At 39.2% G+C, this 27,244-nt stretch overlaps 1 protein-coding gene across 1 annotated transcript in view; it reads right to left on the bottom strand.

Moving 5' to 3' along the window:
- Positions 1–21,378: 21,378 nt before the first annotated feature.
- Positions 21,379–27,244, bottom strand: part of GMPS (guanine monophosphate synthase) — a 91,088-nt gene continuing 85,222 nt past the window's right edge. The window contains exons 13-16 of the mRNA XM_057545440.1: positions 27,120–27,235; positions 23,920–24,050; positions 22,832–23,004; positions 21,379–21,773 (exon numbers count right to left, since the gene is read on the bottom strand). Coding sequence (XP_057401423.1) covers positions 21,672–21,773; positions 22,832–23,004; positions 23,920–24,050; positions 27,120–27,235 — 522 coding nt within the window. The 3' untranslated portion in view covers positions 21,379–21,671. The remainder of the gene's footprint in view (positions 21,774–22,831; positions 23,005–23,919; positions 24,051–27,119; positions 27,236–27,244) is intronic.

Here is a 27,244-nt window from a genome sequence, read left to right as displayed (position 1 = left end):
TGCTCAGAAGGAGGAATAGGAAACAAGATTTCAAGAGGAAGAAAAACTTCTCTTCAGAGTTTTGCAATATTCTATCCACGTACACAAATGATAAGGAACATTGTATCCCTAGTGTGGACTTGAAGAAATTGTAATACAGAAATGGAAATAATACATTAATTTATTCTCTTGAAAGGTTCTAGCATACAGAATAGAGTAAAATGTTGAAGTCCCAATTTCCCCCCTCCACTGACCTATCCCAAAGGCAACTAACTAGACAGTTCATAGTTCTTTTTCATGCATTTATAGAATTACATTTTTTTCAAATATAAGTATGATTAAGCTATATATGAGTTTTTCATATCAGCACATAGAGCTTTTTATTCTTTTTAGCAGCTACATGAATACTAGATTAGGCATGAACCCTATTTTGTTTTACTGTTCTCTGGATGGACAAGGAGTTTTTCCCTATCTTATATTATTAAATACATTTCTACCATGATAATCCTTATATAAGTCAAAAATCTGTGTGTCATGAATCATTACATGAACTCAAGGTGAACGTATAATTAAAGCCAACTTAATAATTTTCCTTTATAAAGAGATTTGTGAAGTGTTGCAATAGAATTAAGACCAAGAAACATACTTTGCATTAAATATATATAAGTAATTTTAAAAATAGACATCATTTCTCTAGTATGCATAGGGAAGAACAGTCCAGTAAAGGGAAAAAAGGGAAGAGTAGTGAGGGAGAAAGGAAGAGACAGATGAAATCTTTGCCCTTTCTGAAGCTCAGTGGGCCTGGTATTAATAATACACTTGGTCCACACATTTTCTAAAACAAAGCTTCTCAGCTTTTTAAAGTCCAAAAATATGGATAAATCTGCCAAGTTTAAGAAGTCTTACCTAAAATATAGAAGCAGAAACTTTCCTCAGATCCTCCATTTTCTGGATTTTCAATGAAAAAATATAGCTCTGTAGACTAGAGAAAATGGCTTTACAGATCTTAAGAATCAGAAGTTGAATTTCACAGAATACCACCCTTGTCCTGCAATCCCCTGAATTCTAGGACATTGTTACAAAATACTTTAGAAAGCACTTTTTTGTCTACATACCTGGGCCAGCTCATATTAAACTAAGGTAGAGATCAGATAAGGGATAATTTCTCCTCTCCTCTCCTGCAGGCCTAGTCACCAAACTTGGAATTAAGATTGTATTTACCAAGAATGCACAATATTGAGTGATCCAGAAGCAACTGAGGATCTGAATTATTAGTCTGGAAAATAACTTGAATTAATCAACTTTGATTCCTCAGAGGCTGAAAGATTCAAAAACAGACAAGGTCACAGACACAATATGGTCTTTCAGTCCCCATTTTAATGTTATTTATTTAATCAACTCTAGTATAGAACTTTATATAGCCCAGGCTCTGATCTAAGGGCTTTGTACTCTGCCTATTCCTTGTCTGTAAACTAGGGATAATAATAACAATACCTACTTCGTAGAATTGTCATGAAGTTATATGAGGCTGAGTAACTTGTCCGAGGCCATATATGCAATGCTGTGTTTCATCTCCTCTACAATTTGTTCAATTTCTGCTTTCCTTCACTACTGGTTCATTAATTCTCCCAATTTACTGCAAAGAATGATAGAGGTGAGATGTGACCTAAAAGTTCTACTCAATACCCTTTTTACTCATCTGCAAGTTTTTTAGCACTTGTTCTTAATGAGTGCTCAGTTGCAATTGATGATATAGAAAAATATTTTTAAATATTCATTTAAATCTTGATCTAAATATCTCATGACAATACAAAACCTAAATGAAAAAGAAACTAAGGAATTTTTAAATAATTTTGAGTAATTATGAAAGCTTCTTCCCTTTCCTTTAACTCTTATCTGACAAGATTTGATATTTGGAATAGAAAAGGAGTTTGTCCAGGCTTAGGCTGATTTGGACCAACTGTAAACCAGTTTGTGTTTTTCTAAATAAACTTTCCTGGTTAGGGCAACAATTAACCACAGTTAATTAGTGACAGTGATTCAATATTAAAATTCAAAATAACCAAAAATAAAGCAATGCATGTCAAAGAATGTCATTACGTATAAGCTCCCACCCTGACACACACACACACACACACTCATTTCTCACATGTGCACCTTTCAAGAGCCACTATTTACCTTCAATGGAAGGGCCTGAGTGGAGTCCCCTCTCTAATCTAGGCCCCCAGTTGTGTGGCTTCTAGCTATGGATTTACATTTAAACACATTAAATAATATGGAGCTCATTCCTTACAAGGTGCCCAGGTTCCCTAGACACACTTAATTTCAAAATTTCCAACAAGGGCATCAGGCCAAAACATAAGGCTGGAGGTTTTCTGTTAGGCAACTGCTTTTTGTTTGTTTTTTCACTTTTTCTTGGGCTTTCAGGGAACTCATGCTCCCCTGCCAAGTGTCAAAAAATTTACTTTTATCAAGACTTGTCCTTTCCCATATTCCCCCAGGCTCTTAAAAAGCTCTTTTAATCCATTAATTTCATCTAAAAGTCCTATTCCTGGTTTCTTCAGCTAATGGTTATGGTTCCTCCAGCTAAAATTATGGTCTAATTAAAGTACGGTTAGGCCTTCTTCTCAGAGGAGTATCTACTTTTGTTTCGTGAGAATTTTTTTCTTACTGTGAAAGCATGCGTTTAATTGTGGGTAATTTAGAAAATTCAAACAAAAAGAGGGGAAATTTTAGAATCCCCTCTAATCTCACTATCCTGAGTTAACACAGCAATAACATTTTAGTGAATATCCTTACAATTTTTTCATATGCATATTCTTGCAGTAATGGGTTCATTTAGTTCATAATGTTTTACATACAAAAACTACTTTCTTATGATGATTTTCTGTAATATCAATTTTAATGATCACATGAATGTGCTTTAATTCATTTAACCAATATGCTAAAGTCCTCAGGTTACCAGACCCTGAGGACTTGCATAGAAGAGAGTGGACACCAACCAGAAACCCTGAGAAGAGCAGCCCCACAGCATGATGGGAGTTGTCTTCTGATGGGGAGGGTGAGGATGCATTTGTGGTTAGATGCAGATGGGTTATGGTGTCAGGTAGAGGATTTTTTGGCACTGTTTCTACTTATGGAACAAATGGTTCTCCCCTGCACAAAGAAGCCACAGTATTTAAACACTAACCCTTTCTGTCTGTCTCACAGTGGAATTCTTTAAAAGTGATCTTACTTCAAAATCATGTTTAGTGTTAGGTACAGACACCAAAATAATTATAGATACGTGTATATGCATGGGCTAATATACATACATAGATTTCCTAGCTTTGTTCAGTGAGAGAACCTAGAAACAGTGAAACACACCTCGGTAGCAAAAAGCACACCCAGCACCCAGATCTTGGCTTCTAATACTTAATACCATTATCCAATAAAAGAACTCAGAATCCTTGGAGAAACTGCTGATTCTAGAGCTGGGGCAGGGAATACACAAGATGAGCCAGAAACATCTTACAGTGATGGGAAAAAAAGGCTTTAACAAAAAGGCGGCAGGGGGGTGGGGGTGGGGGTGGGCAGGGGGATGTCAAAGAGACACAACACAGGAGCCAACCTAAAAGATTGCCCAACGGCTAAAACTAGAACACTTTGAGTAACAAAATAAATGACATGGGCCCAAAGTATAAAACAAACATCCATGAAATATCTAAAGTATAAAGCAAATATATTAACATAAATAACTGAATGGGAGAAAAGAACCAAATCTCCTACACAGAACTCCAAATAATTTATGTAAATATTCCCACCTTCCACTCCCCACCCACCACCCCAGTTGCTAGCTAAGAGTAGGGTACAGAAAGGAGGGGAAAAGCAACGTTACAGAGGAGAAACCTGGCAAACACTACCTTGGCCAGGTGATCAAGATTAATATCACCAGTGATAAGTCATACAGACAGCATGTACTCCTTGATATGATGTCCTGAGGGCACTTCATCTATGTGATCTTCCTCAGAAAAAAAAAAACTCCATTCTTAGAAGAAAAATATCAGAAAAATCCAAATTAAGGAAATACTGGGACTTCCCTGGTGGCACAGTGGTTAAGAATCCACCTGCCAATGCAGGGGACATGGGTTCAATTCCTGGCCCAGGAAGATTCCACATGCCGCGGAGCAACTAAGCCCATGCGCCACAACTACTGAGCCTGCACTCTAGAGCCTGCGAGCCACAACTACTGAGCCCACGCGCCACAACTACTGAAGCCCGCGCGCCTAGAGCCCATGCTCCGCAACAAGAGAAGCCACCGTGATGAGAAGCCCGCGCACTGCAACGAAGAGTAGCCCCCCGCTCACCGCAACTAGAGAAAGCCATGCGCACAGCAACAAAGACCCAACACAGCCAAAAATAAGTAAATAAAATTTAAAAAAAAATTCAGCCATAAAAAGGAATGAAGGACTGATACAAGCTACAACACTGATGAATCTTGAAAACATTATGCTGAGTCAAAGAAGTCAGCCATAAAAGGCTACTTATTGTATGATTCCATTTATATGAAATGTCCAGAAGAGGCAAATCCATAGAGACAGAAAGTAGATTAGTGTTTGCCTAGGGCAGGGGTGTTGGGGTGAGGGAGGGAGAACTGGGAATGACTGCTATTAGGTATGGAGTGTCTTTCTGAAGTAATGAAAATGTTCTAAAACTGACTGTGGAAATGGTTGCACAGCTTTGTAAATATACTTAAAACCACTGAATTGTACACTTTAAATGGGTGGATTTTATGGTATATGACTTCTATCACAATAAAGCCATTATTACAAAGAAAAAACAAACTGAGGCACACTCAACAAAATACCTGACCAGTAAACCTCAGAACCATCAGGGTAATCAAAAACAAAGTCTTAGACACTGTTACAGACAAGAAGAGGCTGAAGAGACATAACAACTATAAGGTAGTATTCTAGATAGGATCCTAGAACAGAAAAAGGGCATTAGGGATAAACTAGTAAAATGTGAATAAAACATGTTTAATTAATAGTAATGCACCAATGTTAGTTCCTTAGCTGTGATCCATGTAGTACATAGAAATGCACTCAAGCCTGACTCCAGTCAGTATTTTTAACCACTGAAAGCCCTGCCTCTCTTGTAGCCCTACTTACAGAAGCTGAGCCTTGGTTCCTGCTTTGGTGCTGCTTCAGTCTGAGATCGTCTCCCCATACTGAGGTTGGGATTCATGGACATGTGGGGATTGGGGACAGGCCTAAACCATGTTAGGTGTCCTCACCCCAGCCCTCATGTTGGAAGATTGTCTGTCTCATCCAGGCCTACCACTGCCATTCCAGGAGTCCTCATGAAAAAAGCCATATGAGTTTCAAAAAAGAAACAACACTTCCTTAGCTCTGTCTCAAGATAGATTAAAATATAAAGCAGAAGCAAAGTATCTGAAAACCATATCATGATTCTCTTCTAAGTGTCATGAGATGATTCAAGCATGGAGTGGGCATTCAGATGTTGGTTAAATTATTAAATAAATTAGCTTTTGAAGACATTAAACATCCTTTTTTCAAACACTTAAAAAGTTAGGGACTTCCCTTGTAGTCCAATGGTTAAGAATCCGCCTTCCATTGCAGGGGACGTGGGTTCGATCCCTGGTCGGGGAACTAAGATCCCACATACCACAACTACTGAGCATGCGGGCCACAACTAGAGAGCCCACGCACCACAACTAGAGAGGAGCCTGCACGCCGCAGTGGAGGATTCATATGCTGCAACAAAGATCCCAACGAAGATCCTGCGTGCCGCAACTGAGACCTGACGCAGCCAAAAATAAAATAAATAAATATTTTTTTAAAAAAGTTAAATTCTGCTTTCCAGAAAGACCACTAAGGATTGAAAAATCAGTCTCTATGATCTGATACAAATTAGCTTGAAAGAGGAAAAGATCTTGCAGGTGGTGGTTCTCTCTCTGCTAAAAGGACTCTGGTCTTGCTTCCAAGAAGGAAGCAGGATGGGTTTCTCTCTTTTCTAAAAATAATTAATTAATTAATTTACTTTTGGCTGCGTTGGGTCTTCGTTGCTGCACACGGGCCTTCTCTAGTTGCAGCGAGCGGGGGCTACTCTTCGTTGCAGTATGCGGGCTTCTCATTGCGGTGGCTTCTCTTGTTGCGGAGCACGGGCTCTAGGCGCATGGGCTTCTGGAGTTGCAGCACACGGGCTCAGTAGTTGTGGCTCACGCGCTCTAGAGCACAGGCTCAGTAGCTGTGGCGCACAGGCTTAGTTGCTCCGCAGCATGTGGGATCTTCCCCGACCAGGGCTCGAACCTGTGTCCCCTGCGTTGGTAGGTAGATTCTTAGCCACTGCGCCACCAGGAAAGTCCCAGGCTTCTTAGTTTTAAACTAAGCTTGACAGGAGGCCCCAAATGATACGTCAGTGACCCAAGACATAGACCAGACCGATGGGAAGAGACATTTGCTCTCAAGTGGGGTTGTGGCTGGTGGGAGATGGGGGGGGGGGTCTCTTCCTATGAAGCTCTACAGGGCCGAGAGTCTGATGTAGAGAGACATGCCCCCCAGGCTGGAATCCTCTACACAGCTCCACTTTTAACCAGTTGTGCAATCTTCCCATCACTGGAGCTTTAGTTGCCCTTTGGGATAAAATACAACTCTTTTCCCAGATCCTTACCGATTCTCATCTTCTAGAAATCTGAATGAACTAGAGATAAGCCTCGAATAGCCTTGAGGCTAACAGTATTTCCCACCCCACTAAATTTCTTTATAGGCTGAAGTTATCAAGAAATAAAATTAATTAGTATTTCTATGCCGTTCCCTCTTCTTTCCTTCCCAATGACCAAGATGATATAACAAGCAGTTCTATAGCTAAAGTCAGGCAGGAAGAAGACAGGGAACAGAGGGCATAAATAATTAGGCTCGCATAACTGAGGGATGGATAGGTAGGTATCAAAAAGCTTTTTAAACAAATTATAATTGGACCAAGCCACACTATATGAGCTTCAACAGCCTGCACCCACCTATTTATACACCTTATTTTTGTTTTTCCTAGAAGGCAAAAGGCTGTAGCAGAGTGATAAAATGATCCAATTGTTTAAAACAAAGAAAAACTGACTTCACATCTTTTTTTTTTTTTTTTTCAGACATCTGGTTGCAAAAGTGTTTTAAATTGAGACAGGCTGACTTCTGGTGCTAAAGGATGAGAAGGAAAAGAAACCAATTAAAATAGGAACTCTTTTTGACGCTGAATCAGAAACTAAGCTGGTAAAGAGCTCTGTGCCTCAATCTGGATGTGGGAGGAAGGAGAGGGGGAGCTGGAGATTTGGGGAGTGCTTAAACGTTGTTATGCAAAGAGGACTCTTAGGTAAACCTTAACATTATTTCTGAACTATTAGACAAGGATGCGTGGATTTTATTAGCCCAGTTTCATTGCCTAAACTGCCAAAATGAACTAAGGGTTTTTTCCCTTTGTTACTCAAATTTTCAACATTTGCGGCATCATTTTGATCATTTAATCTCAGCTGTAAATTGCATACCCTGTGGACTCCCACCCCCAACTCTGCTCTTTGGTTTGGTTCTTTTGGGTCTTAATGCCAAGCTCCTATCCATCATATGAGTCATGACTGGCATCTACCAGCCCAGCACCCTATACCTTGGTGCCCAAAGTGACCACATTTGAGCCTTCCAGGGAAACAAAGACTGCTCCTGTCATGACTCTCCAATGCTAAAAGGACCCAGAGATCATATTGCAGATAATTATTCAGTAACTCTCTGTCTAGAGAAGCACACGAGGCATCAGCTCTGCATGAACGCGCCTAACTAGCTGGACTGTTACAGCCCTAGAGTCTGCTCACTCTCTCACTCTCCCTCCTTCTCTCCCTCTCCACTCTCAGCCCACTCCCCCGCCCCCCCCCAATATCCCTGGCTCCTTTCTGGACATCTCTTCTGTTCTTACTTAACCACCATCCCCTGCTTACTTATAACCTCACCTTGCACAGGGCCAACACAGTCTCTCAGGATCCAACTCTAATTTATCTTAAGTTCCCACATCCCTAGTAACTCAGTCTTTCAGAATCCCCTAGTTTAAATTCCCAAGGCAGGAAATAATAATAACCTCTAACCGAGAGAAGGCCTTCATGTCAGGCCACATCTCAGGTCACTGGCCAGTCTATGAACAGACTGCCTTTGTCTGTTTCTGTCAGTTGTAGTTAGGGTAGTTAGGGTGTGAAGGGTCATACAGAACAGAACCAGTCCACGAAAGCAGCAGAGGCTGTGGGCAGAGCAGGCAAGGTGTGCATATCGCTACCATTTGCTGGAAAACTGTTACGTGCCAGCATTGCACTAGGTGCTACATCTAATCTTATTTAGTCCTTACGACAATCCTAGTAAGTAGGTAATATCTGCAACTGATTACAAGTGAGGGAAAAAGTTCAGAAAGATTAAGTAACTTGTCCAAGATTACACAGCTGATATAACCGATGAAGCTGGAGAAACAACCTCAAGGACTCCCTATCCCATGTTACTTCTACTCTGCTGACCTGCCTGTCACGCACAAACCACCTCTGACCTTCATTACCCAATCCCTGTTAAGTCTGGGTGATGAGAGTTGCTTCCCTTTTAAGCATCGATGCTGGTAATTTATGAAAACTAAGATAGTTTGCTGGTCAAAAGGCAAGCGATTACAAACACACACAAAACACAGAACGTAACATCAATCAAACATTTGCTGAGCACCCGCTACAGACCAAACACGGTTACAGGTGTTGATGGGACACAAAAGGCAAGACCCATTCTCTGCCCTCACAAAGTTGACAACTGTGTATGGGAAATAGGCAAGCCAACAACTGCAAAGCAAAGCAGAATGGAATAAAAGCCGTAAGACAGATGCACATAATATGCTATAAAACTGTAGAGGAGAGAGCAAATGCTCTGACCTAAAGGAACTGAGGGAAGCTTCTAGGAGAGGTGACTTGGGCTGGGCCTTAAAGCACAAGCTGGCTTCATATCACACCAGCCTAGGCAGAGCACAGCCTGGACACACAACAGGGGCAGAAAGATGCCCAAAGTTTGAGGAGATCCAATGGCTGGAGGGCAGTCTTAGAAGATGAAGATGGAAAAATAATTACGTGCCAGGTAAAGCAGTCTGGGCATTATTCCATAGACACAGTTATTGCTGTGTTTTGAGCAGATGAATAGGGTGACCAGAACATCTTATGAGCCCATGATCTGTGTTTTGAAACAGAGATACTAGCTTGGATAGGGAAGAAACCAGGGGCAGAGAAAACCCCTAGGTTGCTACTGCAATGAAACAGATCAGAGACAACCAAGGGCCTGGACTATGGTTGAAGCTGGGAATGGAAAGGAGCAGACTGACGAGACATCCTGGAAGGAGGCGAGGTCATCTGAAAACAAAGTGGATATATGTGTGGAGGGTTGGGTACGGTGAAGGAGCCAGAGGAATCAGCCATAAAACGATCTCCTCCAGGCTTGGAGCCTCGTTCTCTGGAGTCTAGCACAGTGCCAGGCAGGCACAGAACAAGTGCTCAGCCAGTAGTTACTGCCATGAATGAATGCATGTTTGCTTCTTGGAGGATAATAAATGTCAAGTTACATACACTTTCCCCTTACTGAATAAATGCAAAATGTTTAATTATTACAATAGATAATAAATCTCCCTTGCTCTTCTACCATTAAGCCACAATATAAAACAGCCTATGGCTGCCTCACATTTGTCAGGCCACTCAGCAGCATATTGGTACTCAAAAATAAACCTCATGCGCAGTGGTTAAGAATCCACCTGCCAATGCAGGGGACACGGGTTCAAGCCCTGGTCCGGGAAGATCCCACATGCGGGGGAGCAACTAAGCCCATGCGCCACAACTACTGAGCCTGCGCTCTAGAGCCCATGAGCCACAACTACTGAGCCCACGTGCCTAGAGCCCGTGCTCCGCAACAAGAGAAGCCACCGCAATGAGAAGCCCACGCACCGCAACAAAAAGTAGCCCCTGCTCGCCACAACTAGAGAAAGCCTGCGCGCAGCAACAAAGACCCAAAGCAGCCAAAAATCAATTAATTAATAAAAAAAACCTCGTAAGATAAATACCATTATTCTTTACTTTTGTGAGTAATGAATAGTGTCTCCCTTCTGCAACAAAAGCTGAAAAACAACATTGAAACCCTCACTCAGGATTAATTGCCTAACCTTTTCCAAAACTCTGCTTTAATCTTGTGAAAAAGAGTACTTACAAGATGTCCAGAGCAGAACTAAAGAACAGTTTCTAAAGGAAACCTGAACTGCCAACTGGCCTAACTATAAGCACCATGGAAATTGTTCAGACCACCTTAAGTCAGGACCACCATTCCACTTCTTTGAATTCTGTGGTTTATTGCTTCCCACACTGGGAAGCCCCCAACCACCCAATCTTATTGAACAAATCCCCAATAACTGAATGCTATTCTCCAAGCATTCATATTTTAATTTATAATTCAAACAGAATTTGCAAAAAAACAAAAAAACAGACTGTCTGCCTAGAGTTAAAAAAATAGTAATTTTTAAAAAAACACAGCACTGTACTTATTAGGGCTGTAACACAAAAGGCTGAAGCTACAGATAACTAAAAATATAAGTGGTTTCCTATTTGGTGATATCAGTGTGGAAGCAAGGGTGCAGGCTAGGTTATCTGACTGAGCTTAGCTTTTTCACCTAGGTGTCTGTTATTTGGAATTCTACTATTAGACATTTATTCCTTTGAAAAAAGCTTTGTCCTCTCCTTGCAGGTTTCTAAAAAGCATTCCAATTTTACATTTTATGACCCAGGCTCTAAGAGTTCAAAGATAATTGTTGACCTTGCCTTCAAAAGTTTGCAGTCTGGCTGAAGAAAATGAATACAAACAAGTAAAAGAGAAATAAGAAATAAAATATAAACAAATAGTCATGGAATTCCTCAACAGGCAGTGGGAGCTTGGAAAAGGTATGAAGTTTTCATAGAGGAGACCTTCTATTGAAAGTTGTGACTAAGTGTTTGCAGACATTAAGGGCCCTGGGGCTGGCACTCCAGACAGATGGAGCAGTAGGGGCAAAGGGGAGAAGTGAAACACCAAGGGCATGTCTAAAATAGGGCCCACAAGGACCCACAAGTGGGTCCACCTGGCTGCAGAAGGCAAGTTTAAGTCTGACGGGTAGGCAAGAGTTAGGCTGTGGAGGGCCTTAGAAGCTAGACTAAACACTTTTCTCAAACATATAGCATGTCACTTGAACCACATTAAGTAGAATGGAGAAACTATTCGTGACTGACTAGCCTGACCACAGCTTATCACAGACTTTATTCACAGCAAGGGAAAAGGGTTGATGCCACTTTCTTACAGAGGAGGTGGGCTACCAGCTTTTCCAGTCCTTTTGACTTAGCCAGTACACACTCCCAACAGGGCACAATTCAAACCCTTGGCTGAATCACAGCCCTCCACAATTTTGCACTAACTCTCCAGTTTTATCCTCCCAAACAACTCAGGCTGGTCAAAGTTTACTCACTTCTGGCTCCTTCTGGCCTCCACCCAGCAGGAATATTCCATAATTTCCACCTCTCCGTGGACTACTTCGAGGACTCAGCTCCAATCCAAAGGGTGACATAAAGCATCTGAACATCACATGAGCTTGAGGTGTTCTCCCTCACCTCTCAACTTTTCATGGAAATTATTGCCTGAATATTTTATTCTGCAATTACTCACATGCTGATTTATCACATCTGTTATTGTCCCAAATTTCTTTCCCCAACCAAAAGACAGAGGACAAATGTTTCATTATTGCACAAACCACTAGAATCAGAAGAGAAAGGAAAGTAGACATACAATTTTTGTACTTCTCAAGTGCAAGGTTGGAAATTAAAAGACAGAAGTCAGTGAGATCTGTTCCCTTGGTCAGGGTTATTATCACATGGTATAAATTTCATAAAAACGAATACATAGTCCTTGTACAGCTAAAAGGAATTAGCTCAAAATCTGGAGATCTGGCATAGTGTAAATTTATCTGAATTGTCCCAGCTAACCGAGCACAAGGAAATTATTAATCCACATCATGTGTTTTATGTGCACTGCCATCTGTTTTAAGTAACAGGTTATGCTTACACTAGCATTTTACAGATAATATTTTCATACATATTCATTTTTCATACTTGACCCACACAGGCAATACTATTCCTAAATTACATTTGAGTTAACTGTTGCCCAGGAATTGGTGTCTGGCCCAAGGTAACATAGCTACATGGAGTCAGAGTCAGAAATGAATCAAGTTTATTGGATTTCAGGCTAATGTTGAATCAGCAGAATTAGGAACAAATATTATTTCTAAAATACATTCCCAAACTTACACTTACCAGTTTAATAGGAACCTTACTTGATGTCACTAATACTCTTAAGATTTCGTGATAGATTCTATTCCCGTGTCTCAGAGAGAAGCTTTTTATTTTCTACAATGGTTCTCTTCTGAGACTTAGGGTAAAGAAATCACACAGTGGTGAAACTATACACAAGACAGCTATGCTCCCTTCGTAAGCTGAAGTTCAATTTATTCCCAAACTAATGTGAGCTGTGCTGATTCCCTCTGCCAGACAGAGCGACATCTCTAAACTCTCAAAACACATTCAAGAAATGGCCATGCCATCACTGTCTACTTAACAAAGATTTTTTTAAAGTGTGTGTGTGGTATGTGACTGTTCTCCCTTGTTTTACAAAGAGAAATTAGTATAGTAGTAACAAATGTGTAGATAGCACATTTAGCATAGTCTAAATCTAGTAAATTAAAATATTCACTACTACATATAGGTCTAAAAAGCATAGGATAGTTTTAAGCCTCTGTAGTAACAACAGGTGCCTGACAAAACAAGCTCCAAAGTGAATGAAAGTGTATATCAAACTTGGATCTAGGCACATTCTATACACATATACTTTATATAATATATGGCATATCTGTTTCTACACTCCTAGGAAGATGCACTTAAGATTTTTAAATATCTATACTTTTGCAAAATATTCCAGTTCTTAAATGTCAAAACCAAGAAAGACAACTCTTTCAATATTAAGGACACAACTGTATTTTAGACATACCCTTCGAAGTTAAGACAACTAAACTGAGAAGAAAAAGAAATGAAAATACTGAGACTACATGGTTCTCAAACTGTTCATTCAGGCACTCCACAAAATAGGGACTATAAATAAGAGTTCAATTCATTACATCCTCACCACTCACACTGCAATAGTAGTTGCTTTCCAAAGAGTTTTCTTGCACTTCGCTAAATACTAAAATTTAGTCCCCTGAAACTTTTTTTCTTATTTAGAGCAAGTATCAATGTCCTAATGCAATTAGGTAAAGGCATCTTGACAAAAGGCGCTCATGTTCTCCACTATTTAACGTGGGAATTTAAAATATAGTTTTCTCTATGGTGTTAATTTTTTTTAAAAAGTGTATGTGTTGGCAGGTTACATATTGTCTAAAAGAACAGTAATATATAGTTGCATACGAAACAGCATCCTGAAATATAAAAAAAATTTATTTCATTAGAATTCAACACAGTATCTGGATAATAGTGAGGTTTAAGTGGGATTCGTGGCTGCTTTTCCTAGTATCTAATGTATATAACTCATTCAAATAACTCACTGACACTCCAAGAAAAATCTTAGCTGTGGTGTAAAATATAGCTTTTGATAAAAGTAGAATTTTTTGAAAGGTAAAATGACAGATCTGTGAGAGTGCAAGATAAAAACTCAGTAATATTTTTGTTTCGAGCCATGTTAAAACAGTAGAAACTTTACAAAATACAGATGAACCAAATACAGTCTTCCTAGATAGCAGAAGGCCAGACTAGGTCACTGGTCTGAAAGGATCCAGCTACCAGAGCAATGTAGCCACCTGAAAGTAATTACTGAATTCAGTTTCTGAACATGGTCATTTCCTCTAACCTTCATATTGGTAACTCACTGATACAGACATTTACTTTGATGGGTTTGATCAACTCTGATAACATAGTTCCAAACAATGAAATGAATCTGACTTCTATATTAAATTAATAAAGGCAATTTATGTTTTAAGAAATTGAGAACAGTTTTGATCATATATAAATGAGTATGTAAGAAATCAAATAAGTATGTATGTGTACATACATGACTTTAATTTTGGAAACACAAACACCTTTAGCTAATCATTTAAATAAAAAGATACCCAATATTTTATGCCCACTGTGTCCACTGTTAACACTGTAGGTAAAACACTAACACCCTCCTATATAACTAAGAGAAACAGATTAACTTTATCGTCCAGAGACCTCTGACAGCATACGCCATTTCCTATTTCCCATATCCTGATGGCGTCTGTCCTCTTTTCTCCTGCTTCTTCTTCTCATGAACACTGAAGCTTAATGACAAATACGAAAGTCATCATTTCCTCCTTTATGAAGTATACTGAAGACAGAAAAGCATTAAAATAATTTCACATTAATTTAGCAAAGCTATTTTACGCCAACTTTATTACCACAACACACAATAGACATTTCAGTATACCATGAACAATTACATAGTGATTTTACAACTACACTAGTTACTCCGGTTAACAAAATATTTCTTTATAAAAAAATCTCTTCGAAAGGTTACATTCACGTCTTCATTTAATATCATAAGGTTGTAACAATGGTCATAGTAGATTCAAAAACAGAAAATTACTTACCTTAAACATCTGTATTCTCCAAATGCATATACTCTACTTGGATCAGTCAAGGTTCAGGCTTCCTGGAACACTCAGAGGATTTTGGAGCTACTGAACTTAGTGTACGCAAGAAATAGCCAAACTCCCCACCAAAGTCTCCTGATTTTGCTAATTCAGGGGTCATTAACAAGGTCTTGACCTTGGGGTGCCACAGGATTCACCAGTGAACAAAGACCCTAAATGGGTAAATTAAGACGGAACTGCTCCAAAGATTTCATTCAGGAAACTGAGGTTACAGGTAGGTAATTTCTAGCTTTGTAGAGAATTATATTGAAATGACAAGGCTCCAGAAGGCTTTCTGAGTAATAGCTCAGTCTCAGTTTCATAACCTGGCTAAAGTCCAATTTGCAGACTTGGCTGCAGCATAGGGGTGGATTTCTCCTCTTTGACAAAAAGCAAAAGGAGTAGGAAAAAAGAGGTTGAAAGAGAGAAGCCTGTGTAGTTGCTGCACAGACCTCAAAGGGGGTAACATCTATGTCAGCTACCCTGAATATTACCAAACGGGCCCGTGGAGTGTCTGATCTACAAGACAGTACAGGTATTCCTTGCTTTTTGAAAGTTCACTTTACACCACTACACTTTTGCGAAAGACCGACAGTAGTTCCTGTTTTCACAAACCGAAAGAAGTTGGAAAAGGATTTTTGCTTTTAGGAAGAAGGATGAAAAGTGAAAATAGCGTTCAGTGTTTGTTCTGCAGTGAGCTGATACAGAGGCAGCGCACACCTCAAGCAGCAAGAGTGGCGGTCCCAAGCTCCTTCCCTTCGAACTACACTCAGCATCTGGCTGCCATGGCTTTGAACTCTGAGCATCTGTGCTTTATCTGGATTTATTTCGTACATCATTAGCCAGATGTGTGTCCTAAGGTGATTGCTTCTTTGCTTTACGACATTTTGCCTAAAAGGTTTCATAGGAAAGCTCTACTTTTGGATAGTGGGGATAACCTGTATAGGTAGAATCAGTTCCAGAGTCCGGTCCCTAGCTTTGAACTACTTTAGTTATACGGATCTTCACCAAGACAGTACCTAGGGTCTTTTCTTCTCACCTATAGGTTTGACAAAGATTTTAAGCTACAATTAGAAAGGCCAGGTATGTCCCTCAATAACAACTTATTCCAGCTGGGAGATTTTAAACTGTCAATGCTTGGGCCTCACCAAGATTCTAATTTAACTGATTGTGGGGTCTGGGTGTTATAACAGAGTTAACTTCTCAAGTAGTAACAGCAGGCATCCACGGTTGAGAACCACTGAAAAAGGTTAGATTTGGGTGGTATACCTGGGCATCTTCAACGTATGACTAGGGTGGTTGCTGGCATTTTGGCAATCTTTGGGGGATTTCAAATCTTTTGTCATTAAATGAAATGTTTGGAAATATAAAAGCCAAGGATGCCACCATTATTGTTGTCAGGCCCTACATAGATGAAAAAGATTCCATGGTTTCCTACATTACCTGTGTGGCTAAACTACCTCAGTAATGACAAAGGGGTACTTTCCAAGGGTGGAGACATCCAACTTGTATTCAGTTCCCTATTAAACTCTAATTGGGTGTACCAGTTTACATTCCCACCAACAGTGCAAGAGGGTTCCCTTTTCTCCACACCCTCTAGAGCATTTATTGTTTGTAGATTTTTTGATGATGGCCATTCTGACCAGTGTGAGGTGATACCTCATTGTAGTTTTGATTTGCATTTCTCTAATAATTAGTGATGCTGAGCATCTTTTCATTTGCTTTTTAACCATCTCTATATCTTCTTTGGAGAAATGTCTATGTAGATTTTCTGTCCATTTTTTCATTGGGTTGTTTGTTTTTTTGATATTGAGCTGCATGAGCTGTTTGTATATTTTGGAGATTAATCCCTTGTCACTTGCTTCATTTGCAAATATTTTCTCCTATTCTGAGGTTTGTCTTTTTGTTTTGTTTATGGTTTCCTTTGCTGTGCAAAAGCTTTTAAGTTTAATTAGATCCCATTTGTTTATTTTTGTTTTTATTTTCATACTGTTGGTGGGAATGTAAACTGGTACAGCCACTAAGGAGAACAGTATGGAGGTTCCTTAAAAAACTAAAAACAGAGCTACCATATGACCCAGCAATCCTGCTCCTGGGCATCTATCCAGAGAAAACCATAATTCAGAGATACATGCACCCCAATGTTCACTGCAGCACTATTTACAATAGTCAAAACATGGAAGCAACCTAAATGTCCATCGACAGAGAAATGGATAAAGAAGATGTGGCACATATATACAATGGAAATATTAGCCATAAAAAAGAATGAAATAATGCCATTTGCAGCAACATGGATGGACCTAGAGATTGTCATACTGAGTGAAGTAAGTCAGACAGAGCAAGACAAATATCATATGATATTGCTTGTATGTGGAATCTAATAAAAGGCTACAAATGAACTTATTTACAAAACAGAAATAGAGTTACAGATGTAGAAATTAAACTTATGGTTACCGGGGGTAAAGGGAGGGGGAGGGGTAAATTGGAAGATTGGGACTGACACATACACACTACCATATATAAAATAGATAACTAATAAGGACCTATTGCACAGCACAGGGAACTCTACTCAATACTCTGTAATGGCCTATATGGGAATAGAATCTAAAAAAGAGCGGATACATAACAAATTCATTTTGCTGTACACCTGAAACTAACACAACATGGTAAATCAACTATACCCCAATGAAAATTTTAAAAAAAAAAGAATGAGTAAAGGTAAAAAACAAAAATAAATAAATAAATTAATAAATAAATAATACTACGAACAGTCCAAAAAAATTCTAATTGGGGGCCAATGAAAGAAGCATCTACTGAGGTAATAGCTAAGGTGTGTTCTCACCACATTCCAATGAGAATTCAGGAGAGGGGGAAAGAGGAGGAGGGTGTTAGGAGTAGGAAAGGGAGCTGTTTGGAAAGGTAGGAAGAAACAGAGATATAACATTGGGCATGAGAGTTTCAGAAGATTTCTGAGAGACAGTACTATTTCCAGAAACTAATACTTAATTGTAAGAAGATGACTAACACCTTGGAAATACACTTATCCCTGATGGTCAATTACACACTGAGAACTTCCTGTTAGGCCTTGCCTTGAAGGGCCTTGGAGCATTACCTCTTCAATGTAGAGAGCAGAAAACCTGGATCCTAGCTTTGCCAACAATTAGCTATATATAAGTGAGTATGGGAGACTTTTCATTGTTCTCAAAGCCAAAGCATACTCTTGTTAACTTTTCCAAAAACACATACAGAGATTGCCACTAGGAACATGTTGTTGATGAGTATCTTCCAAGTGTAACGGTCACAAAAGAAGAAAGATTCTCAAGTGGTCAAACCTTGATCTATGCCTCAGGTTCAAAAAATCGTAATTAATATCTGATTTTACAATATTTTAATGTTTACTTTTGACCGGGTCATATCTGATGTTAAAAGCACTTAAAACTATCCCATTTCTCCATCCTATCTCCTGCTATGTTTTTTCTTGTTATTTATAAAATAAGAATTTAGAGCTGGATTTGATGTAAATATAATTCAACTGCCTCATCTTACATGTTAAAAAAACACAGAAATGACTTGACCAAGTTCACACAGCTGTTTAATGGCAAGACAAAGCACTAAAGATGAATGGCCCTACCTACCTACTCTGAATGTCCTCATTCTCAAGAGCAGCGGTCCCCAACCTTTTTGGCACAAGGGACCAGTTTCGTGGAAGACAATTTTTCCGAGGATGGGGTAGGGATGGTTCAGCCGGTAATACGAGTGATGGGGAGCGATGGGGAGCGGGAGATGAAGCTTTGCTCGCTTGCCCGCCGCTCACCTTCTGCTGTGCGGCCCAGTTCCTAACAGGCCACAGACTGGTAGCGGTCCACGGCCCGAGGGTTGAGGACACCTGCTCTAGAGGTTTGATTCAAGTTACTCAATAAAATGGGCTATCAGGGGATAAGCCCAAACATAGCAAGGAAACAAACTTTTATGATGCTTGTTTGGCTACATGCATGCACCTATCTTAGGATAAAGGAGTGGCAAAAGATGGGAAACTTGGGTAACCCTATCTCCCAGATACATCTAAAGACCTACTCTCAGCAATTATGCCAGGTTGCTACTTCTAACAGAGCTGATGATCATAGATGGGGCCACAAAGGTGGGGCAAGGTTATTTGGTTCTCAAGTTTCTTTCGTGCCCACCAATCTTAAGAATAAATGATGCTTTCACTAAACTGCCTTCCTCCTTCTATAAGTACAAAGAAACAAAATATATTTATTAGATAGAATATATTCCCAGGTAAGTGGTGAGTGTTGGGAAAGCAGTCATGAGCTGTCAAGGATAACCAATGATGAATGTTATTAGACAGGGAGCCACTGTTCTAAGCCTTGGTTAAAAATAACCATCCAGTAAGTCTATATAATTTTAGGTGCCAAAATTCACTTAAAAAAAGAATAACTGGGAAACCCTACATTTAATTCTGAAACTCTTTAGGTAGCCATTACTAAGCTGAGCTTGTTTCCTTAACTGTAAAATGGAACTGCAATCTTAACTTTTCTCAGATCCTCAGATGAAATACTGTGAAGGTATAGAGTAATACTACATGGCACAAAGCAAAAAGTGCTTTGCAAAGGAAGAGAGGGTACTAGATATTAAGAAATCTCTGAATTCTAGATTTTTTTTTACTATATCGTGTTGAGAAGTGTTTTGGAGAAACCATTTTTACAGTTTTAAGAAGGATTATACAAAAGGGGTTTAGTGAACAAATATCAGGAAAACATTAAGTTAAAAAACAATTGTTTCTAACTTCAAAATTTCTCAGAGCTTTGAAGATAACGTATACCATAAATCTCCAAGACGGAAGGACAAGTGAGCAGCACTTTCCAGACTTATATGATCACCTAACCCTTTATCTCTGTGCAGTAGTGTTCCACAGAACATACTTTAGGAAAAAAGTCTTCCTAGATTCCTATTATTTGCTTGAATACAAAATCATAAGACACTTTTGCTAGAAGAGGAATTCTTTTCACTAAACACAAATGTTTATAAGTCTTTTTTAGGTTGTCTATTCCAGCTCTAAAATAACATGCCTCCAAATCTGTTAAGGCCAGACCACTAATATACCCTCTTTGCAAAGAGCCATTATGAGTTCCTCATCATTAGGACAGAGAATGAACCCTTCAAGTTTTGTAGAAATCAAATACTCCTGTCTCTCAGATACAGATACCTGTTACAGCAGTCAGAAGCTCTTCCCTTACTGGTTCAGCAACACAGTTTTCTTATACCCTGTGCCAAACAGAATGAAAGGAAGACTTCTGCCATGCGTAGTTTTATTATTTACCTAACACTGAATCCCAAACAAAATTGTATACCTGATTAATACAAAAGATCTTGAAGAGGGGCTTCCCTGGTGGCGCAGTGGTTGGGAGTCTGCCTGCCAGTGCGGGGGACGCGGGTTCGAGCCCTGGTCTGGGAGGATCCCGCGTGCCGCGGAGCGGCTGGGCCCGTGAGCCACAACTACTGAGCCTGCGCGTCTGGAGCCTGTGCTCCGCAGGAGGAGAGGCCGCGATGGTGAGAGGCCCGCGCGCCATGGTGAGGAGTGGCCCCCGCTTGCCGCGGCTGGGGAGGGCCCTCGCACGGAAGCGAGGACCCAGCACAGACATAAATAAATAAAAATTAAAAAAAAGAAAAGAAAAAGATCTTGAAGATTAGGTAGGAGGCAGCAACCTGAGATGGAACTGGTATGAGAAAAACATGGTAACATTTTTAATAGTAGTATCAGCTAAAATACTGAGAGAGAAATGGCTGCAGAAGTCAAACCTAGTACTGTCTATTTTTATGAATGTTATAAAAGCATCTCTTAGAAACTGGTGGCAATGGCAAAGAGTCCTACACCAGTTCTTAAATCTTCTCTTACAGCTGGTAGAAAGGAGTACAAAGTTTGGCAATACTTCGCACGAGCCAAGACTGGTCACAATCTTCTGAGCAGTGCATAAAAAAATGTATCTATAGATTACATCTAAGAGTTCATTTTACAACTCTTTACTAGATTACTGCAGGCATGCATTTGTAAGCTGTGGGCATGCACGATGGTTTCTGTGATCTCAGAGCTGCTCCTCTGACCAAACAAGATTAAAATGCTTGAACTTTATCTATGCTAGACCAAAGACAGTCTCTTCTGGGGAGAGAACAGAAACTTCCTCTACAAGGCTATGAGAGCTGGCAATATAAGGCTGGGAGGATAAAGCTCCTTACCAATGAACAGGCTGACAGTATGCAACGTGGAGCATGATTTGAAAACATTTTAAACTGAGACTACTCATAGTTCCTTCCTCCCATGGCTGTGATGACATAAAATTCAAAGTACTTGAACAAATTCCTGGTGCTTTTCCATCTTAAGGTAGCTTACCATTTTATGGCCCCAGTGTCCTGCAAAAGTGGATGGAATAGCCCACCTAAACCTTTATCTGATATGTTGACCCCTTCCCGGAACCTTTGGAGGAATAAGGTTACTTTACGGGAAACGCAGATTCTCCATAAGGAATACATACTAAGTCACACTGGTAAATAATGGTGTTTCTAACAACTCTTAGAAACTGGCAAGGGGACAGAAGTCCATTACCAGCCCCCAAACTCACCCACTCCCATACATCTTCGATGACAGAGACATCAATAGCAACAGTGAGTTTATACATAAAGAACAAGTGAGGCAGAGGTAAAGGCAAAAGCAGTGTCAGTCTGTCTGAGTGTAGGCAATGGTGCTTTGATTATACCCATACAAACTCTTCAGTCCCTTTTAGTTATCCCCAACTCAGCTCTTAAGCCGTAGATTTTTGCTGCAGAGAACTCAGATGTGATGTAGTTGCTCCAGTAACTCTTTTGACAGTACTGCATGTCAATACTGGGAATGGTTTCTAATCAATTTAATCTGCACACGGAACTTTAGTAGAACAAGAAGTTTATTACTCCCACTCAGTAGTTCCTGGGGGCTTTGATGTTAAGTCATACATAATTCGAGAAATACCAGGAATCTTCTTAATCTCAGTGACCATCTTTAACACCACCTGTTATAAAACAAAGATTATAAATAAAGAGCCAGGGTCCACTGTGTGTCTAACAGACTTAGAAGTCCTGCATTTGTAATTCGAAATTAAAACACAACCTATTTTTACTATTGTCCTCTATGTATATGGGATATATTTATGATTACTTTATGTAGTGACCCTCTATAGATTTAAGTGACAAATTCAGTACTACTCAAAGTGCAGTCTGCAAGTCATGTTTGCTACTGGTCCATAACAAGTGTTTAGAAGCATTTATAGCAATTTGACATTGCTGTGGCATCCAAGTATCTGATTTTACGGGTTTATGCCAATGCTTCACAAATTATCTGTGGCTTACAACGTCGAGCCCACCAAGGTGGCACATAATGCAAGGTAATAATAACCATTGCTACATGTATAGACAAGGAAGGCCTTGTCACTTGACTGGCCAGAGACTTGGCAAATGTGAGCCTAAGGGAAAACAGACTCTAAGCCACATTCCGCAACCCAGCTATCTAGCTATATATAATCAGAGCCCTGTATTAGAGTCCTGGAACAGTGGTCCAACTAATAAAGTCTCACTTTGACTTTCATTTGCTATTATGCAAATAGCTCCTCTCGAACACTCTAGTGGAGGGATAATAAGAAAGGAAGATGGTGATCAAAACTGCAATTGGTAATAGACAGAGCAATAAGAAATTCATGGGTGCCTGGCCATAATGCCATCAAATCTCGCCCTTATGTCTAATAAACTCTTCTTCACTCTTAGTGTTTTCTTCTCTACTTGGAGGATACTATTTTTAAAGTAGAGGTTGGCAAGATTAGATAAAATGATAGATCAGAGTTGGTGATTCTCCACATAGTAATCAGACATCTGGAATTTAATAAACTTAAGGCCTTTCTCTACTATAGTGTATTAAACAACCAATTAATGTGGAGATTAAAAAAATAAGAGCCTATTTTATGAACAGAAAACCAACCTCAGAAATATCAACATTGCCATAGCCTATTCCATTCACCATTGTTATAAAATGTATAAGGTATTAAAAATGCACATTAGGAAAAAAAGTATAAATTACCTCTACAGGGATCTCATTGCCAGGGGTTGCAGGTATACCAGTCATGAAATCACTAGTAATAAAGGTTCGAATAACCACGGATCTCTGGCATGAAGGCTGCTTCTGAAGTGGGTCCCGATCAAAATGTAGAGGTGTCAAAATCACCGGCATCTGGCTGATTTTCCCAGCATACCCTAAAGAAAGGAAGTTAACATGTAGAACCAATCACCACACCATAGAAAAGCACTCTCTGCTCAATTAAATCCCCCCAGACAGATCTAAAATCGCACACATACACACACCACTTCTTAGGACTGTCATCATGTACTGTTTTTAGCTACTCTCATAGCACTGTAAGTAAACATAATCACAAATACAAATTACAGAATTTGATGACTGCAGTGATATGTTACAGTGATGTGATATACATATAAAGTCAATTCATTATTCATAGTAGTTATCTTCTATACTGCAGACACTGAATAAGAAAATACTGAACCACTAACCCTAGGGGAAATACAGAGTTAGGTTCCTGACCACTTTCATCAACTGATTAATACATATCCTTGCTTATGTGTGTTTCTGTTTAAAGACACCTTATGCAATATTTATTGTAGGTTCATTAACGTTGAGCTCACAGCCAATGGCACTATAACTCATGCCTGAATGAATCTTATCTAACAAACCTATTCTCTCAGTAAGGTACATCACAGCCTTCCTGTGCTTAGGAACCTAGACAGCACCTCAGCACTATTTTAAACAGTGAAATCACCAACAGAAAGCACGAAAATGCAAAAAATATGTCATTAAATAGACCACAAAAAGGACACTTGTTTATAGAAAGAGCTGAAACAAGACGGCAGAGGATTGCCTTGTTCAACCTCAGCTGGGAACATATGAGCTGAGCAACTCAAATTTTTTGCCACTTTGTACATGTCCGCAAATGACCACAAAGGTGAATAAATTTTATACAGATAAGGCAATGTCATAGAACTACCCAAAGAATTAAATAATAAAACTATAAGCTGAGTCCTCCTACTAGAAATAATAATGCCATGCTTCCAAAATCTAGTTAGAGCATTCAGTGATGAACAAAATGGGCAGCTTACCAGACTCCCTGAGAATGTTATGGGCCTCAAAATCAGCTTGGCGTAAAGTACTGAGCACCCCTGTTGTCAAGAAAGTGGGAGTAACATCTGTAGGAGGTTCTTTAACTGGTGGGCCAAATATATAGACAACTCTAGAAGGGGGTAGTGAAAATTATAGAGAAAATACGTTTTAGTAAGAGAAGCAAAGCACATAAAATAACATTCTTTCCATTTGTTCTTAGGCCCCTCTCTTACCCACTTCAAATCCCCAAATGGGTAGGATAGGATATAAGATTATAGAAGGGTCTCTATTCTATGAACCTTTCTCAAAGTATATTTTCTGGAATACTAGTATCTCAGAATGTGCGAAGATGTAAGTGATTATCACAATCCTCTTTCCATTTAATGTACTGGATTGAAGTGTATCCCCAAAACTTCATGTCCATCTGGAATCTGTGGGTGAAAATAGGGTCCTTGTAAATGTAATCGAAAAAAGGTCATAATGGTGTTTGGGGGGATTAAGCCAATGATTGCTGGGTGTTCTTCTAAGAAAAAGGAAATCTGGAAACACAGACACACGGAGAAAAGACAGCCATGTAAAGATGGAGAAAAGATTGGAGTTATACTGCCACACGCCAACGATTGCCAGCAAACAACAGAAACTATGAAGAGGCGAGGAAGGATTCTCCCCTCAGAGCCTTCTGAGAGAGCCATGGCCCTGCTGACACCACCCTTGATTTCAGACTTATAGCCTTCAATAGCCTCCAGAACTGTGAGATAATAGATTTCTGTTGTTTTAAGCCTTCCAGTTTGTGGAAATTTGTTATGGTAGCCCTAGGAAATTCCTGGGGAAACACTAAATAAATAGGTTTTATAACAAAACTTCAGAAACTATAATATGCTAATATGTGCTGGAAACTTCCAAGATGAGACTACAGTGAATTTCCCAAACTTATTTGACTGCCAACTCAACCTTTTTTTTTTTTTTTTTTTAATTTTGGAAAACACTGATCCCAAAGAAAGGTTAAGAATATCACCAAAGTTAAGACTTGGTTGAAAAGGAATGACTTACTACTGCTTCAAGTAAATGTCTGTTTGAAACTTATGAAGATATGCTGCAGATGTTAATAAAAGTAGGATTTGGAAGGTAGCTTGAGGAAATTAGGATCAAATAATTACAACAATTCAAGGGGAATCTTGCCACTGGTTTGGGGAATCTGTTCTACAACCTTCACCCAGAAAACAAGAGAGAAGGGGTAGAGATGAGTGCCACCTGGCTCTTTCCAATCCAACTCCAGCCAGCAGGCAACTGTCCCTTTTCCTAAGCCCTATCTGTCTTTAGCAGAGAAAATAAATCTCCCCTGCAACTACCATGGTGAAGTTTAATAATGCTTTTCCTCTCTTAATAGGTACTTAAAATAAAACATATGGAAGAAAAAAGCATCAGATCAAAACCACCACTACCACCAAATACTTCATTGCCTCCTTCCAAACATACTGTCACAAGAAGGGTTTTGTTCCATGCATAGAAAGTAAGCCACACTTCTTCTAAATAAAATAGTTCCTAGAGCTCATAAACAATCCTTAGAGGAGAAAAGCAACTATGTAAGAGAATGCCATGGACTTGCTCCTTTTTCTCTTATTTCGTTCAAACACGAGTAGATCATAGAATGTACAGGGACAGGCAGCCTTCCAGTAAAACGGGAACCGCCCCTCTCTATATAAAGATTCCATCATGCAATTAGGGGGGAAAGACTGGTAAAAATGGAAAGTTTTTTTTTTTTAATTTAAATTCCAATTCCCAAAAAAAGACCCTGGCAAAGAAATCAAAAATTCACTAACACTCTTTAAGGGCTTGCTAGGTTCATATTTTAAAATCTAGTTTTTTGTTTATTGGTTGTTAGACTTTATTTTTTTTCCTTTTTTGGGGAGGGAGGCAGGGTTAAGAATGGAGGGAGAGACAAATGGGGAAAAAAGAAAAGACAGGCAGAGAAACCAGACTATAAAAGGACTGAGATAAAGTTTAAACAAGGGTGAGTGCTCTTTGGCAAAAGAAAAGGACAGAGAGACAGATGAAACAAGAATGTTGTGAAATGAAAAACATATTAATTATATAGTAAAAGCCGTGGAGCCAAACTTAGTGAAAGGGAATTTTCTGTATGACCTATGAAGTTTATTTAGGTATTAGCATGTTTCAGAAGATGAATTATGAACCATTATTTTAACCAAGACAATTATCTCCATTCAAAACAGGCAATTACAAATTTACCATTATTTATTAATAATTCATCCTTTCAGTGTGTTAAAGGTGCTTCTGTATTTGGGGGCCTTCGGTTCATCTATGCAAGCCTTTTAAAGGACATGTTTCCATCAGTAAAAATGTGATTTCCCTTTGACTTCTTGTCTTGAAGGCCATACCAGCCTACAAATACTAGCCACACCAGTATAGAAATATACATACCCTGCTAAGTAAACACCAACAAGTAGGTTTATAATTTCTGTAGCTAATTTGAGTAAACAATCTCAAGAAATTCTTTTTGCTTGTTAACTGCCTAAAACCCATGAAGAAAATAGAAAAGAGTGAAACACTGTAAAATAAGAACATTTAATTAGCAATCTGGTACTAAATGAGTAAGACTTTTGAACTTATAACAGACAATGCTCAGTATTACACAAAGATTATATCAATAAAGCAGTTATTGATATATCCGACATAAGAAATTAATGTGTAAATTAAAGGAAAACTGGATCTGAAAAACTAAATTCAAATTTTTTTATACATTTAACGCTGTTACTTTGATGATATCTGGCATATGCCTCTTTCTTTTGATTTACTCTGGAATTATTATTAAATTGACTAAGTCCCTAACGGTAATTCTATAACCTGTACAATTTTTTCAATCCTTCTGTAATAAAACATCTAATCATAAAACAAGTAGTGTAAATTGCTAATTGGGAAGACATGTTTTTAAAGCTGTCTTTAGTGTTTCATAGTACAATTAAAAACCTTCCTATTTCTCAAGCAAAAAATTTTTTAATAAGCAGATGATTGCACTGTGATGAAGGAACAAAGTACAAGGTATTATTAAATATCTGCTGGACTATGACCTAAGCACATACCTGTATCTACACTTGAGCCATTGGTCTTTCAACATGGGAAGACCTTAAAAAAAACACATCCTTGCATTACATCTAACCCCTCCACCACCTGCAGAACACACCTGTTAATGTTGTGACACATGCGAGGTATAAGTCTAGCCAGGAAAATAAGAGATTCCCAGTCAGGCTCATCCTTACTGGAGATTCCACACACATAACTATAAGAACGACAGTCACCCTGAAAATA

Source organism: Balaenoptera acutorostrata, chromosome 4, assembly GCF_949987535.1.
Source record: "Balaenoptera acutorostrata chromosome 4, mBalAcu1.1, whole genome shotgun sequence".
In the NCBI taxonomy this organism is placed as follows: Eukaryota; Metazoa; Chordata; class Mammalia; order Artiodactyla; family Balaenopteridae; genus Balaenoptera; species Balaenoptera acutorostrata.
Note: the sequence above shows the minus strand (reverse complement) of the source record. Positions and strands in the feature narration are given on the sequence as shown.